Source organism: Bos javanicus, chromosome 29 (genome assembly GCF_032452875.1).
Source record: "Bos javanicus breed banteng chromosome 29, ARS-OSU_banteng_1.0, whole genome shotgun sequence".
In the NCBI taxonomy this organism is placed as follows: Eukaryota; Metazoa; Chordata; class Mammalia; order Artiodactyla; family Bovidae; genus Bos; species Bos javanicus.
In genome coordinates this window covers 20,596,666-20,611,956 of record NC_083896.1, presented here as the reverse complement: position 1 = coordinate 20,611,956, position 15,291 = coordinate 20,596,666, and the positions used below count along the sequence as shown (strand labels likewise).

The 15,291-nt window shown below is 37.7% G+C and overlaps 1 protein-coding gene across 2 annotated transcripts in view; it reads left to right on the top strand.

The window, feature by feature from the left end:
• Positions 1-15,291, top strand: part of LUZP2 (leucine zipper protein 2) — a 518,912-nt gene that overhangs the window by 217,222 nt on the left and 286,399 nt on the right. Inside the window, exon 2 of one of the 2 annotated variants that reach the window (XM_061406186.1) lies at positions 13,822-13,939. In XM_061406186.1, the coding sequence (XP_061262170.1) occupies positions 13,822-13,939 (118 nt within the window). The remainder of the gene's footprint in view (positions 1-13,821; positions 13,940-15,291) is intronic. The other variant, XM_061406187.1, reaches the window with a different exon arrangement.

The following is a 15,291-nucleotide window of genomic DNA, read 5'->3' as shown; positions in this document are numbered from 1 at the left end:
CAGTCATGTCCGACTCTTTTGCGACCCCGTGGACTACAGCACTCCAGGCTTCCCTGTCCATCACCAACTCCCGGAGCCTACTCAAACTCATGTCCATCGCTTTGGTGATGTCATCCAACAATCTCATCCTCTGTTGTCCCCTTCTCCTCTCGTCTTCAATCTTTCCCAGCATCAGGGTCTTTTCCAATGAGTTGATTCTTCACATCAGGTGGCCAAAGTATTGGAGTTTCAGCTTTCCTTTAGAATGGATTGGTTGGATCTCCTTGCAGTCCAAGGGACTCTCAAGAGTCTTTTCCAATACCACAGTTCAAAAGCATCAATTCTTTGGTGCTCAGCTTTCCTTATAGTCCAATTCTCACATCCATACATGACTACTGGAAACACCATAGCTTTGACTAAATGGACCTTTGTTGGTAAAGTAATGTCTCTGCTTTTTAATATGCTGTCTAGGTTGGTCATAGCTTTTCTTCCAAGGAGCAAGCATCTTTTAATTTCATGGCTGCAATCACCATCTGTAGTGATTTTGGAGCCCCCCCAAAAAAGTCTGTCACTGTTTCCAATGTTTCCCCATCTATTTGCCATGAGTGATGGGACTAGATGCCATGATCTTAGTTTTCTGAATGTTGAGTTTTAAGCCAACTTTTTCACTCTCCTCTTTCACTTTCATCAAGAGGCTCTTTAGTTCTCTATGCTTTCTGCCATAAGGATGGTGTCATCTGTGTATCTGATGTTATTGATGTTTATCCCGGCAATCTTGATTCCAGCTTGTGCTTCATCCAACCTGGCATTTTGCTTGATGTTCTTTGCATATAAGTTAAATAAGCAGGGTGACAATATGAAGCCTTGACATACTCCTTTCCTGATTTGGAACTAGTCTGTTGTTCCATGTCCAGTTCTAACTGTTGCTTCTTGACCTGCATACAGATTTCTCAGGAAGCAGGTCGGGTGGTCTGCTATTCCCATCTCTTGAAGAATTTCCCACAGTTTGTTGTAATCCAAACAGTCAAAGGTCTTGTCATAGTCAATAAAGCCAAAGTAGATGTTTTTCTGGAACTCTCTTGCTTTTTCCATGATCCAGCAGGTGTTGGCAATCTGATCTCTGGTTCCTCTGCCTTTTCTAAATCTACCTTGAACATTTGGAAGTTCACACTTCATGTACTATTGAAACCTGGCTTAGAGAATTTTGAGCATAACTTTGCTAGCATGTGAGATGAGTGCAGTTGTGCAGTCGTTTGTACATTCTTTGGCATTGCCTTCTTTTGGGATTGAAGTGAAAGCTGACTTTTTCCAGTCCTGCATCCACTGTTGAGCTTTCCAGATTTGCTGGCATTTTGAGTGCAGCACTTTTACAGCATCATCTTTTAGGATTTGAAATAGCTAAAATGGAATTCCATCACCTCCACCTTATGCTCTTAAGGGCTAGATAAATAGATCCCCCTATAAGATTAGTAGGAGAAGAGTTGACTATTTTAGTTTCAAGAAATCTTGATAAAAGGCTTACAATACTTCCATTTTTGACCATATTTATATGAGAGTCCCTCCTTTCCTAAAAGATACTTTTCTAGACTTCTCTACATAGGGACCCAGAATGAATTCTGCCACAGATCTCTAGTGGACTTTGGGTTATTTTCTTAGTTTGCATTGGCAGACCTTGAAAGAAAATCACTATGCAAATATCCTTGTGGTCACATTGAATGTTAAGACTGATACAAAGAATAGGAAAAGAATGGCCTCAGATAACACAGATGCCTCTTAGCAAAATAATCCATGGCCTTTGAGCCTAGATTCACAGGAGTTCTATAGCTGTCTAGCTGTCTTTAATTTTCTGAGGGAAAGCATTGCAAACGTTTCCCAGAATACAATTCCCTGTGGTCGCCAGCTTAATATTCTGGCCAAGCCTAGTTAACGTCACTCTTATTCAGTCTTCTTGCCTGTGAATAAATAAAGTCTACATTTTGGAATAGCTCTGACAACTGGGGGAAGGATAATTTAAATACTTCTTTTTTTGATATATTTTTGAGTTGGAAATCTGACTATCTGTATTCCTAAATAGACCTTCCTTGGTGATTCACAGAGCAGTAAATTTCCTATAGAAAGCGTACAAAACTCATGAGCATGGCATTTAAGAATTTTGATAAGTTGAATCTTACCAACTTTTTCTGGTTTTACCCCATGGCCCAATAAGTACCCTGTATGCAATTTAGACTATATTACTTGCTGAGTTACAATTTACATGCACTCAGCACTTACCCATTTGCATTGTCATCATTTATTTTGCTCCCTCTGCTTAGGATATCTTTTCCCTCTACTGCATTTAATAATCCTATGCATCATTCAACCCCTAACAAAATTATATTTTCTTCCTTAAAATTTTCCATGATTGATTAACCTGAAGTTGATCTCTCCTAATGCCTTAGTCCCAAGGACTCCTTTGGTCGCTCAGTGGTAAAGAATTTACCTACCAATGTTGGAGACACAGAATTGATCCCTGGCTAGGGAAGATCCCCTGGAGAAGGAAATGACAACCCATTTCCTTTTCCAACAATGACTTAAGACTATCACATTTTTCCATATGTTATACTCATTTCCATATTGTGTTCTATTTTACCTAATACTGCAAGCCATTGGATTGGGGATAATGTATCGCTAATGTTTATAATTTTTTCCAACGTTTTCTGCATGTAGAAGGAACCAAGAAAATATTTACTGGGTTCATTTATTATAATGAGACTACATAATGCAATATTTTGTTATCAAATATATCTAGAGTTGAAGACCACCTATATAATATACTGTCTATGTGACCTTGGAGATATTATTCTGAATCTCTTCTTTCTTGCTTGTATAATGGATATAATATCACCTACATTTCAGAACGATTATGAGAATTAATGATATGTGTGAAATACCTACCATATGTCTGACGTGTACATAATAAATATTAGATATTAGTTTAAGAATAAATAAAATGAAGAGTTTTGGCTGCCAAAACATTAATAAATGCTTCTTTATATATAAGGAGAAATGCTGCAGACAGGTTGAATGGAGGTTTGTATTTTGGCAGTTATTGTTGCTCTTGTTCTTTTTTGGAGGAAAAGCAAATTTTCTTGAGATCTCATAATGCTAATTCAGAACTTTGAATTTTATGAGGTTTAAATCTGGAGGTATTCAAAACATTGACATAGCTTTATTTTTTTTCATTTAAAATAAAAACTAAAAAAAATTCAAATGATGTTGAAACATTAAAAGACTACTCCATTTATGTCATTGATTTAATTGTATTTGCATTTGAAATAAACATTCAGGAATGTTTGTTATGGTAGGTCATCAAAGGAACAGAAGGAGTAAGGAAAACTTTCAAATGATGAGAACAAGTCATAAGATACAAGAGCCAGTTTGTAAAGGTCTCCACTGGCCCAATTCAGAACAATTTAAACATTAAGTTAAATAATTGTTTTCATTTAGTTGCTAAGTCATGTCTGACTCTTTGCAACCCCATGGACTACAGCACACCAAACTTCCCTGTCCTTCACTATCTCCTGAACTATGCTCAAACTCATGTCCATTGAGTTGGTGATTGCTTCTTCTCCTGCCCTCAATCTTTCTTTCCCAAAATCAGGGTCTTTTCCAATGAGACAGCTTTTCAATCAGGTGGCCAAAATAGTGGAGCTTCACCTTCAGCATCAGTCCTTCCAATGAATATTCAGGGTTGATTTCTTTTAGGATTGACTGGTTGGATCTCCTTGCTGTCTAAGGAACTCTCAAGAGTCTTCTCCAACACTACAGTTCAAAAGCATCAATTCTTTGGTGCTCAGCCCACTTTATGGTTCACATAACTCACATCCATACATGACTACTGGAAAACCATAGCTTTGACTATACGGATGTTTGTCAGCCAAGTGATACCTCTGCTTTTTAATAATATATCTAGGTTTGTCATAGCTTTTCTTCCAAGGAGCAATCATCTTTTAATTTCGTGGCTGCAGTCACCATTCGCAGTGATTTTGGAGCCCAGGAAAATTAAAAAAGTAAAGTCTTTCACCGTTTCCATTTTTTCCGCCTCTGTTTGCCATGAAGTGATTAAATAAAAGGGGAAGTGGGCTTGGGGGAACAGGGTGAGCAGGTTGTATGATCAGACAGTGTTTCCTCACCATCACCTGATTCTCAGAAGGATTTGATAAGCTAGGGAAAGGTGGTTTGATGTTTCATACCCCGATGCTTGCTTAAGTTTCCAGTACTTTCTTAAATTCTTAAATGAGACAACCTTCAAGAGGACTTTGGGCTGGAGAAAAGCCTGGCAATAATTTGGTCAGGTGAAGTAGCAGGCATTTTGTACAGATTGGTCAGTGTGGGCCAATATTTCAGTTTATTAATCATCTATGAGACAAAGATAGGGCTTTGGCAGATCTATGTTTGACTTTGTCAAAGGTTAACAAGGGAGTCATCTGTGAGTCTTATCTAAGTCATATGGTAAGGCTTGGTTTTGGCAGTAAGATATTTCCTAGAACACAGAAGTTTGGGGTCAATATCTGAACTACTGATAGTTTTCAGGAGCACAGGGCTCAAGTACAATTTAACATTGTCAGTAGAAAATATTATGCTAGGCAATAGTAGTACAAGACAGTATTCGTGCAATCAAAAATTTTAATTTTGTGGTGAGACATATACATAAATATACATAAATCATACATATATAAATCATACATCTAAAATTATACTGTTAATATAAGACTCTGAAGAGAAATAGAGAAAGAGAAGAGACTGGCTTGATGTATATAGAGGATTTTGGTTGTATTTGTGTTATGTTCATTTGTAAAATCAAAAGTGGTAAGTCTAGAGTATGAGGTTTTTTGAGAGTCTTGGCTCTTAGGAGGAATTTAATATATGATTACTAGGGGAATTTATTTTAATTTCAGTTTATTCATATAAATGCAAACGAAGAAAAACACATTTAAATGTTTTAAAGAAATTCTCTTTAGTTGTTAATTAGCAAAATACAGGACACATAAGATGATAAAGATCAGCAAAGAAAATCTGAGCAAAGGAAACTGAAGGACTGTGAAGATAATTTCAAGCCAGAAGACAAGCAACCTTGACATTGACCTTGATATAACCTAGGGAAGCATCCATATTTTGAACTATAAGTTGATCCAAATAAAACTTTAAGTTTAGAAAGTCTGATTTGAAAGCAGTGCATTAATTGGTTTGGAGAAGCAAATAAGAAATCAACTAATATAATGCTGTAAATAATTTAGATAATGTAGAATTAAACTAGGACTGTGAGATTCAGTCAGTCAGTCAGTTCAGTCACTCAGTCGTGTCCGACTCTTTGCGACCCCATGAATTGCAGCACGCCAGGCCTCCCCTCCGTCACCATTTCCTGGAGTTCACTCAAACTCATGTCCATCGAGTCCGTGATACCATCTAGCCATCCCATCCTCTGTCGTCCCATCGGGTAGTTGCAAATAAAAATGTTCATATATTCAGAGTTGGTGAAGAAGTGGGATTCAGTTGAGCAATTAATTACCCTTGAGAGGTTAAAAAAACAATAGTTTGTTAAATAATGGCCCCCAGACTTTCATCTTTAGTGAAAATAGACAAGTTCATTGTCAAACAATTTTGGAGCTAATGGGAAAACTAAAAAAAAAAATAAGACAAAAAATCCCTTTGACTACATTGGAAAACCATCAATGCACAAGGTGGCAAGTACTCATAGGACAAATCCCTGAGAAATAAAGTACAGGAACTTAACTCAGCAATGGGGTTACGTACCAGGTCATTTGCAAATATGACCATAATCATTTTTCTCCTTATATACATGCTAATTTGCAGTATGACTTTTAAACTTTTCCTATCGAAAGTATATTTCTTTACCTCTTGAATCTGGACTGAAAGTGTGACTTGCTTTGTGACCAGTACATTATGGCAGATGTAGCATTTTGCAATTTCAAGATTAAACCTGAAAAAAATATCCTTTACTTGTGTTAATTCTCTTAAAACTCTAACCAACTGAAATATGGGCTGGGCTAGAGGAAGAGTAACATATGGATAGGCCTGTTGTCTTCACTGACAAACAATATCATATCAGTCACAGGGCAGAGCTGTTTAGTTGCCCAAGAACTCATCAAAGAAACAAGAGTAACTCAGTCAAGAAGAGAACTGCCCAGTGGCACTCAGACAAAATTGCTAACCCCCAGAATCATGAACTAAATTAATGACAATAAAATGAACAGATTCCTAAAAATAATGTGTTTTATTACTGTTTACACAGGGACAGTTAGGATATCTGAATAGTTAAAAGTATATTAAAGCATTGAATCTGTAGACACCTCCCCAAAATGGATACTGCAAACCATACAATTTTTTACATGTCATTGTACTAATTTAGGGAAGAAATATTACTAATCGTACACACAAAAAAGTGACTAAAAAGGCCTGTAGTAAATACCGTATTTGTGATAATGAAAGGTCTTTCCCTTACAATATAGAATAAGAAGAGGATGTCTATAGCATTTCTACAATCTGGAAAAAGAAAATAATATTTATGTCACCAATTCTATTGAGCATTGTAGAATAGGTTCTTGGTTCTGATAGCAAAGTAAGATAAAAAACTTAGTAAAAGACTTAAAAATTGAAAACAAAAAGAGAAACTATCATTTTTTTTGCAGACATGATTATTTGTGGGGAAAATACAAATATATTCTAAATAATATGTATTTTAAATAGTTATTTTAAAAATTGTAGGGATAATGAAGTATCAGTAACAGATTTTGAAAATATTTTCCATATGATAACAACTGAAAACTGAAGTCTGCAAATCAATAGATAACTGTTATGGGTTGAATTGTGTTCACCCGTTATTCATATGTGGAAGTACCTAACCCCTCATATGTAACATCATCTAGAGATGGATATTTACAGAAGATATCAAGTTAAAATGAGATCATTTGAGTGGGCTCTGAATCAGACTGGCTGATGTCCTTCTAAAACAGGAAAATTTGGACATGAAGTCACACACAGAAGACAATGTGAAGAATCATAAGAGGAAGACAGCCATCCTCAAGCCATGGAGAGAGCCCTAGAACAGATCCTCCCCCCACAGCCCTCATAAGAAGTTGACCAGCAACCTGGTTTTGGATTTCTAGGGTCTAGAATTGTGAGACCAAGATGTCTGTTGCCTGAGCCACCCATCCTGTGGTACCTTGTTACGGCAGCTCCAGAAAATTTATATAGTCACTAACCCAGAATATTCCCTGGTGGCTCAGTTGGTAAAGAATCCACCTACAATGCAGGAGACCTGGGTTCTAACTCAGGGTTGGGAAGATCGCTTGGAGTAAGGAATGGCTATCCACTTCAGTATTCTGGCCTGGAAGAGTCCCATGGACTGTATAGTTGCAAAGAGTCAGACACAACTGAGCGACTTTCACTTTCACACTTTCAAAAGGCCTAAACAGATAGCTTATAAAGGAAGAAATATAAGTATTCATTAAAGTACTGATTAATGAAAATGTTGGGCTGGCCAAAAAGTTCGTTCTGGTTTCCATATAATGTTAGGGAAAAACCTGAATGCACTTTTTCACCAACCCAATATAATCATATAAGGCTGGAAGTGAAAAAGTGAAAGTTTAGTCTCTTAGTCGTGTCTGACTCTTTGAGACCCCATGGACTGTAGACTACCAGGGTTCTCTGTCCACGGGATTTTCCAGGCAAGAGTACTGGAGTGGGTTGCTATTTCCTTCTCCAGAGGATCTTCCCGACCCAGGGATTGAACTCAGGTCTCCCACATTGTAGGCAGAAACTTTACCATCTGAGCCAACAGGGAGGAAGTGATTGGAAATCATTTCAGAAAGATGATATCAATGTTCACTCATAATATCAACAAATACATAAAGGAAAGGAGGGCAATTTCCATTTCAGTGAACATGTTGAGAAGACTATCAGAATACACTGATAAGAGAAGTGCAGACTAGCCTAGTTTTGTCCTTGTTGTTTAGTCACTAAGTCATGTCCAACTCTTTGTGACCCCCATGCACTGGATCCCGGCCAGGCTCCTCAGTCCATGGGATTTCCCAGGCAAGAATATTGGAGTGGGTTGCCATTTCCTATTCCAGGGGTCTTCCTGACCCAGAGATCATTGGCAGGTGGATTCTTAACACCTGAGCTGCCTGGAAGCCAAAGCCTAGTTTGCTACTGCTAAGTTGCTGCTAAGTCACTTTAGTCGTGTCTGACTCTGTGCGACCCCATAGACGGCAGCCCACCAGGCTCCCCCGTCCCTGGGATTCTCCAGGCAAGAACACTGGAGTGGGTTGCCATTTCCTTATCCTCAGAGCATGCTAAAATAGGCTGAGTCTGCTGATGCCACTTCCTGAAGAACTGTCAGAACTGCAAAAATTTAAATTGTGACAACACAAAATAATAATGAGGAAACAAAGCCTAGTTTACAGGAAGGCAATTTACTAACACCTATCAAAGTTAACATGTCAACTTTGAAGTGAAATATTTCAACTTATGGAAACATATATTTTAGGAAAAATATGTTTATCCATGTATATGGACTTCATTACTTTTCAAGAAAGAAAGAAAAATTGAAAACACTTTAAACGTCCAGTGGTAATATATATTACCGGAGAAGGCAATGGCACCCCACTCCAGTACTTTTGCCTGGAAAATACCATGGACGGAGGACCCTGGTAGGCTGCAGTCCATGGGGTCTCGAAGAGTCAGACACGACTGAGCAACTTCACTTTCACTTTTCACTTTCATGCATTGGAGAAGGAAATGGCAACCCACCCCAGTGTTCTTGCCTGGAGAATCCCAGGGATGGGAGAGCCTGGTGGGCTGCAGTCTATGGGGTCGCACAGAGTCGGACACGACTGAAGCAACTTAGCAGCAGCAGCAAAATATATTACTGTATGGGAATAACAGATTTTAATATGTGTAGACATGGAAAAAGCTCCAAGACAAGTCAGTTGCAAAACATGACTGCATGAACATTGTATTTTTTGCATTTTGTCTTGGGAAAAAACATGTATTGGAAGATAAACATACACTCATTTGTAGATGTTAGAAAATCTGATAAGATTGTAACAAATGCTTCTGTCAAGGTAATTTACTTCTACAGAGTAACTGGTTTTGTCTTTTATAATGTCTTTGAAAGATTGAATCTAGAGTTGTATTATTAACACTTCTGGCTTTATTTTTCTGATAAGTGGTATCCTCATGGTTCTTATTATATTTGCCAGAAAATAAAGGAATTAAAATTGGTTCTCTTTTTTTCATGAAGTTACTTGAAGGCCAAATATGAGAATGGAATTAAACCATAGTTCAAAAAGACACATGTACCCCAGTATTCATTGCAGCACTATTTACAATAGCCAGGACATGGAAGCAATCTAAATGCCCATTGGCAGATGAATGGATAAAGAAAATGTGGTACATATGTACAGTGGAATATTACTCAGCCATAAAAATAAATGAAATTGGGTCATTTGAGTGATATGGATTGACCGAGATTCCATCAAACAGAGTGAAGTAATTCAGAAAAAGAAAAACAAATATCATATATTAACGTATATATGTGGAATCTAAGAAAATGGCACAAATAGAACTATTTGGAGAGCAGGAATGGAATCCCCTTGGACAGAGGAGCCTGGCGGTGGGCTGCAGTCCACAGGGTCACAGAGAGTCAGACATGACTGAAATGACTGAGAACACAAGCATGCATGCAGTAGAGACTCAGACACAGGGAGGGAAGAGGAAGGTGGTATGAATTGGGAGATTAAGATTGACATATATATATATATATATGTATAAAATCTGTGTCAAATAGATGGGCTTCCCCAGTGGCTCAGCTGTAAAGAATCTGCCTGCAGTGCAGGAGATGCAGGAGACTCGGGTTCGATTCCTGGGTTTCGAAGATCCCCAGGAGAAGGGCATGGTAACCCAATCCAGTATTCTTGCCTGGAGAATCACCGTATACCAAGGAACCTAGTGGCCTACAGTCCATAGGGTCACGTAGAGTCGAACATGACTGAAGCGACTTAGCACATATGTGTAAAATAGACAGCTAGTGGAAAGCTGCTGTATAGCACAGGGAATTGAGCTTCATGCTCTGTGATGACCTAGAGGTCTGGGATGGGGGAGCGGGTGGGAGGGAGGTCCAAGAGGGAGAAGATATATGTGTACACAAAGCTGATTACAGACCATTGTAAAGCAATTATACGCCAACCAAAAGATGATTAAAAGTAATAATAAAGGAATGCTATTTATAATTTTATTTAATGGCAAATAAATCCAAATACTGAAAACTTATATATGCAACAGTGATGGCAGAAATAGCACAGAATGAGATCTGTGATGGGCACAGTGAACTTTTAATTATAGCAGAATTCTAGGCAATCAGTGTGTTCCTCCAGTGCGGTGGCAAATACATTGGATACTGGAGACTGATACACTTCCTTAATATGTTACTGGAAGTTATTATTCCTGTGACTCAGTTTCTTCAACTGTAAAATAGAATTAGTACTAGAACTTATTAATATTAATGCTTTTCTTATAGAGTTCTGAAGGTTAGCAAAGTGAACACACAGAAGACCATCTTGCATATAATACACTGTCAATATTTGGAATATAACACTGTGATTGACTATGGTCACTTAAAATAATTTTGGAGATGTGTCTATTGTCACAGATATTCAGGAAGATAAATCAGGTCATGAAGTAAAGTTGTATAATTAGACGTAGATGACTGTGTGCCTCGCTATTCATTATTTGACTTTGCTAATGAGATTGAATGGAAACCTGGGACATTAATAGCTGTCTTATTACTGGCTGATTCATCAGTGAAAGTCTCAAAGCCAGGGAGAAATATTGAGGTTCTTACAGTGGAGCATTCCAATTTCCTTTGAATAAGAAGAAAGTGAAGAGTGCTAGAAACGTGTGTTTAAAAAAAATGAGAAAAGGCAAAGAATTGTAATAGAAAACTATTGTAGATGGCATTCATTTGTTAGTCATGACTAAGCTCACTGGTAGACCCATTTCCTTTATAATTCTGCAGAAAGATGGTAAATTCATCAAATTCCTCAGTCATAAAAATTTTATATTTTTAAAAAATGAATTACCTCCTACGTGTTCAAAGTTTTATATAAGTTGCTCCATGTAACATATAACAATCTCATGCAGTCATGTAGCACTGCCTTTTACAGACAAAGAAACTAAAGAGAGAATTTGATCCATTTTCCTATAAGTTGAATACAGAACGCGTCAACCCCATTTTCACTAAAAACCTGTTTATACAGTGGACTCTCTTTCAGTGAAGGGCTGCATTTAACTGTTGCCTAAACCAGGGGCTTGGCAACATCAATGACTAGCTCCTTCCCACTCTTTCCTTGTAACATACACACAGAATACAAAAATTTTAATTATATATCATAGATTCAATTTTGTATGTTTTGCTGAAATCAATCCAAGCTTCTCTGTCTCTAGTGCTTTGAATCTAAATTAGGCGAACACAGTCTTTTCCCTGGATTATTGCAATGGTAACTTCCTCCACTGCCTACTTTTCTCCACATCTTTCCTTCCTCCAGTGCATTTCCCAGTTTGTAGCCAGAGAAGTCTTTCCAAAACATAAAGCTGACAGGTCAGTCCCTGCTTAAAACTCTCCAGTTGCTTCTCCTTGTTTTCAAAACAATGCTCATCCTCCTAATGATGTTAAGAGACTTGCATTCTTTTGCTCATATTCTTCACATCCTCATTTCAGAAGCAGATTTATTACCCACTATTTCCTCCTCCAAACCTTCTGACATTTATACACGTATTTTCATTTTTATTAGTATTTATACATGCATTTCCTTTCCCTATAGCTAAATTCTACTTATCTTTCAAAGCTCATTTTAAGTTATTTTTTAATTGAAGAATAATTGCTTTACAGATTGTTGTTGTTTTCTATCAAACAGCAGCTAGAATCAGCCATAGGTGCACCCACGTCCCCTCCCTCCCATCTCCCTCCCTATCCCACCCCTCTAGATTGTTACAGAGCCCCTGTTTGAGTTCCCTGAGTCTTATAGCAAATTCCCATTGGTATCTATTTTACATATAGATAACTTACATATTGTAAGTTTGTTACTCTCTCCAGGTAGCTCAGACGGTAAAGCGTCTGCCTACAATGCAGGAGACCCGGGTTCGATCCCTGGGTCGGGAAGATCCCCTGGAGAAGGAAATGGCAACCCACTTCAGTACTCTTGCCTGGAAAATCCCATGGACTGAGGAGCCTGGTAGGCTACAGTCCATGGGGTCGCAAAGAGTCGGACACGACTGAGTGACTTCACTTCACTTCTTCCTTACACCTCAGCCTCTCCCTTCTCTCCTCCCTCTGTGTCCATAGGTCTGTGCTCTATGTCTTTTTCTACATTGCTACCATGCAAATAAATTCATCAGTATCATCTTTCTAGATTTCATATATGTATGTTGCTGCTGCTGCTAAGTCACTTCAGTTGTGTCCGACTCTGTGTGACCCCATAGACGGCAGCCCACCAGGCTCCCCTGTCCCTGGGATTCTCCAGGCAAGAACACTGGAGTGGGTTGCCATTTCCTTCTCTACTGCATGAAAGTGAAAAGTGTGTTATATATGTGTGTTATATATAGATATGTGTGTTAGTATACAATATTTATATTTATCTTTCTGACTTATGTTACTCTGTATAATAGGCTCTAGGTTCATCCACTTTATTAGAACAGACTCAAATGCATTCCTTTTTGTGGCTGAGTATTATTCCATTGTATAGATGTATCACAACTTCTTTATCCATTCATCTGTTGATAGACATCTAGATCAAACTGCGTATATCTTGTATCACTTTTACCAGGAAGTCTTCCTTGGATTCATGACTCTAATCTCTAACCGCCTGTGTATGCCAGTTAATCATTTTTAACTTTTCCCTATCAGGTATAGTTCCTAGGCTTCACTGACAACTATTTCCTTGTGTACATTTTTTCCATGCACATACACACTTGCTATGACATATACAGATACACACACAAATACTTGTTCATTCATTCCTTGCGTAAGATCTTAGCATAGTGAATTTTTCTGAGCTCCGTCTTTTATATTGGCAAAATTAGAACCAAGTACCTACCTTGTTATCTTGCAAAGTCCATATGAGAAAAATAGGGAAAAAATTACATATGTATGTATGTATGATAGATAAGTCTTTCCTTCATGATAATAGTTAACAAGTCTGTTCAAACTTCACTGTAATTACTATAGTGACTGACTGATTTTTAGAAGCATTTTGCTTTGTCCAATACTTCTTTAGTAGTAGTAGAAATTTGAAAAGGGATGCCTTTTCAGTGGACTTCATTTCCTACAAACCAAGGGTGAAGAAAACCCCCTCCGTTTTGTCCTGGTTCTACCCAAGTTTGTCCCCCAGTGTCAGAATCTATCTAAATCTCTGAGCTACATTGGTTCCAATCAAATGCCTTGCTGTAAAGCTTGAAGGACCTGAGAAAAAAGTGTGGTGATGTCATGGAAAATATCTGTATTTACAAGTGGTATCTGATATACTATGTTATAGATGCAAAAGATGTGCAGTGTTATTCTGGAAACTAGCCTGGCTAGTTATCAATGCAAAATAAAATCTTGTTTTTAAGCTGCTTTTTTTAAAATTCCTTTTTAGATGAACTAATAAAAATAAAACATCCTAATAATTAGGTTTCAATTCATCTAGACTTTGCTTAAAATGCAAGGGTTTGTGATCATGGCCAAAGTGGGTAGAGCCAAGTGAAGAATTTGGGAGGCCCTCATGCCTTTTCTTTCTGTGTTAGACAGGACTATGAAGAGCTAGAAAAGCAGCTGAAACGAGTCTTTAAGGAGCGAAGCACCATCCTCCGTCAGCTGACAAAGACATCAAGAGAACTTGATGGAATTAAAACCAACCTTCAGGTGAGATGAAAACTAATTTTCTCAGCAGCCAAGTATAGGGAATCACCTAGTTTGTCTCAGTGGACTGATACATGAAGACTTCCACAATGTTTTTTTTTTACCAGTTTGAATATATTCCTGGGCTTGACCATGGGAGTTATTATTTATTATTATATGAGCTTTGAAAAGAAATGTCATTTAAAATGCAGTCTAAGCATCCAGGAATGAGAAATTTGGGTGCTTGGCAAAGCCCTCAGTTTCTCACAGCTTCTAAGATCAACTTGACCCCTGTGTGTTTTATATTACAAAATGATGAAAAGCAATTATGGCCAAGACTTAAATGAATATATAAATGATCTCTAGGAGAGAACTTTAAATTCCACAAAAGATAGTTCTGAAAATTCTTTGATAAACCTCATTACTACAGCAGGTAAATCCTCACAAAGGAAAGTGTCATCTGTGAAAATGGATTAACATTCAGTGAATCACAATACCTATACTTGAAAAGAAAAGTTTCTGAAATATCTGAGAATATATTTTAATATTTTCCTTTAACATTGTAGTTACTGAATATACAGTGTACCCCAAAAGCTTTGCATGTGTTATAGAATTTAATTCTCATAAAATACCAATGAGAATAGGCATCATAAATGTGATTTTTCTTGTTATACATGAGGAATCTTACTTGAAAGTCACAAGGGAAGCCAGAATTTAAATACAATCAGTCTGACTCAAAGCTGGTCTGTTAGTTATTTCCCAGAAGCACGTTTCTGAACCTTGCGTAATCACCATTGTTCTTAGCTTTCTAGTCCTGTGACAGCGACGATGGTGTCAGTAATCACTGCGGTTGCAGTGTATTGAATGTGGTCTCTTGTGTTAGGTACTCTTTCTTCATTTTTTAAAATTAATTTTCACATGATAATTATGCATGATTATTATTAGTCTCATTTTATAGGTAAGAAAACAGAGTTAGAAAAGGGCTCGGAAACTAAGAGCACGAGGACAGCTGGGAGATAGGTCTGCTATTTTGAAGCCAACACCCAAGCTCACATTCCAGAAGCTGTATTACATCTTGAGAACATGAAAATAGAAAAATCACTTAGACTCCAAGAGGACACAGTGACAGGTAGCGTGCTGGTGACAGTGCAGAACGACAGTTCCACGGTGGAGGTATACACGGAGCATCAGGGATGCACGTAGAGGATAAAAATGACTGTGTATTGATTGCCATAGGAAGCCGATGCCAGAACTGTACCTTTTCATTAAGTGGAAATTCAAATATTTTATGAGACAACAAAGGATATTTGAAACTTGCACCTTCTTAGAGGAATAGAACATCTGGCACTGAGAATTTTCTAAGCATGTAGTGAAAG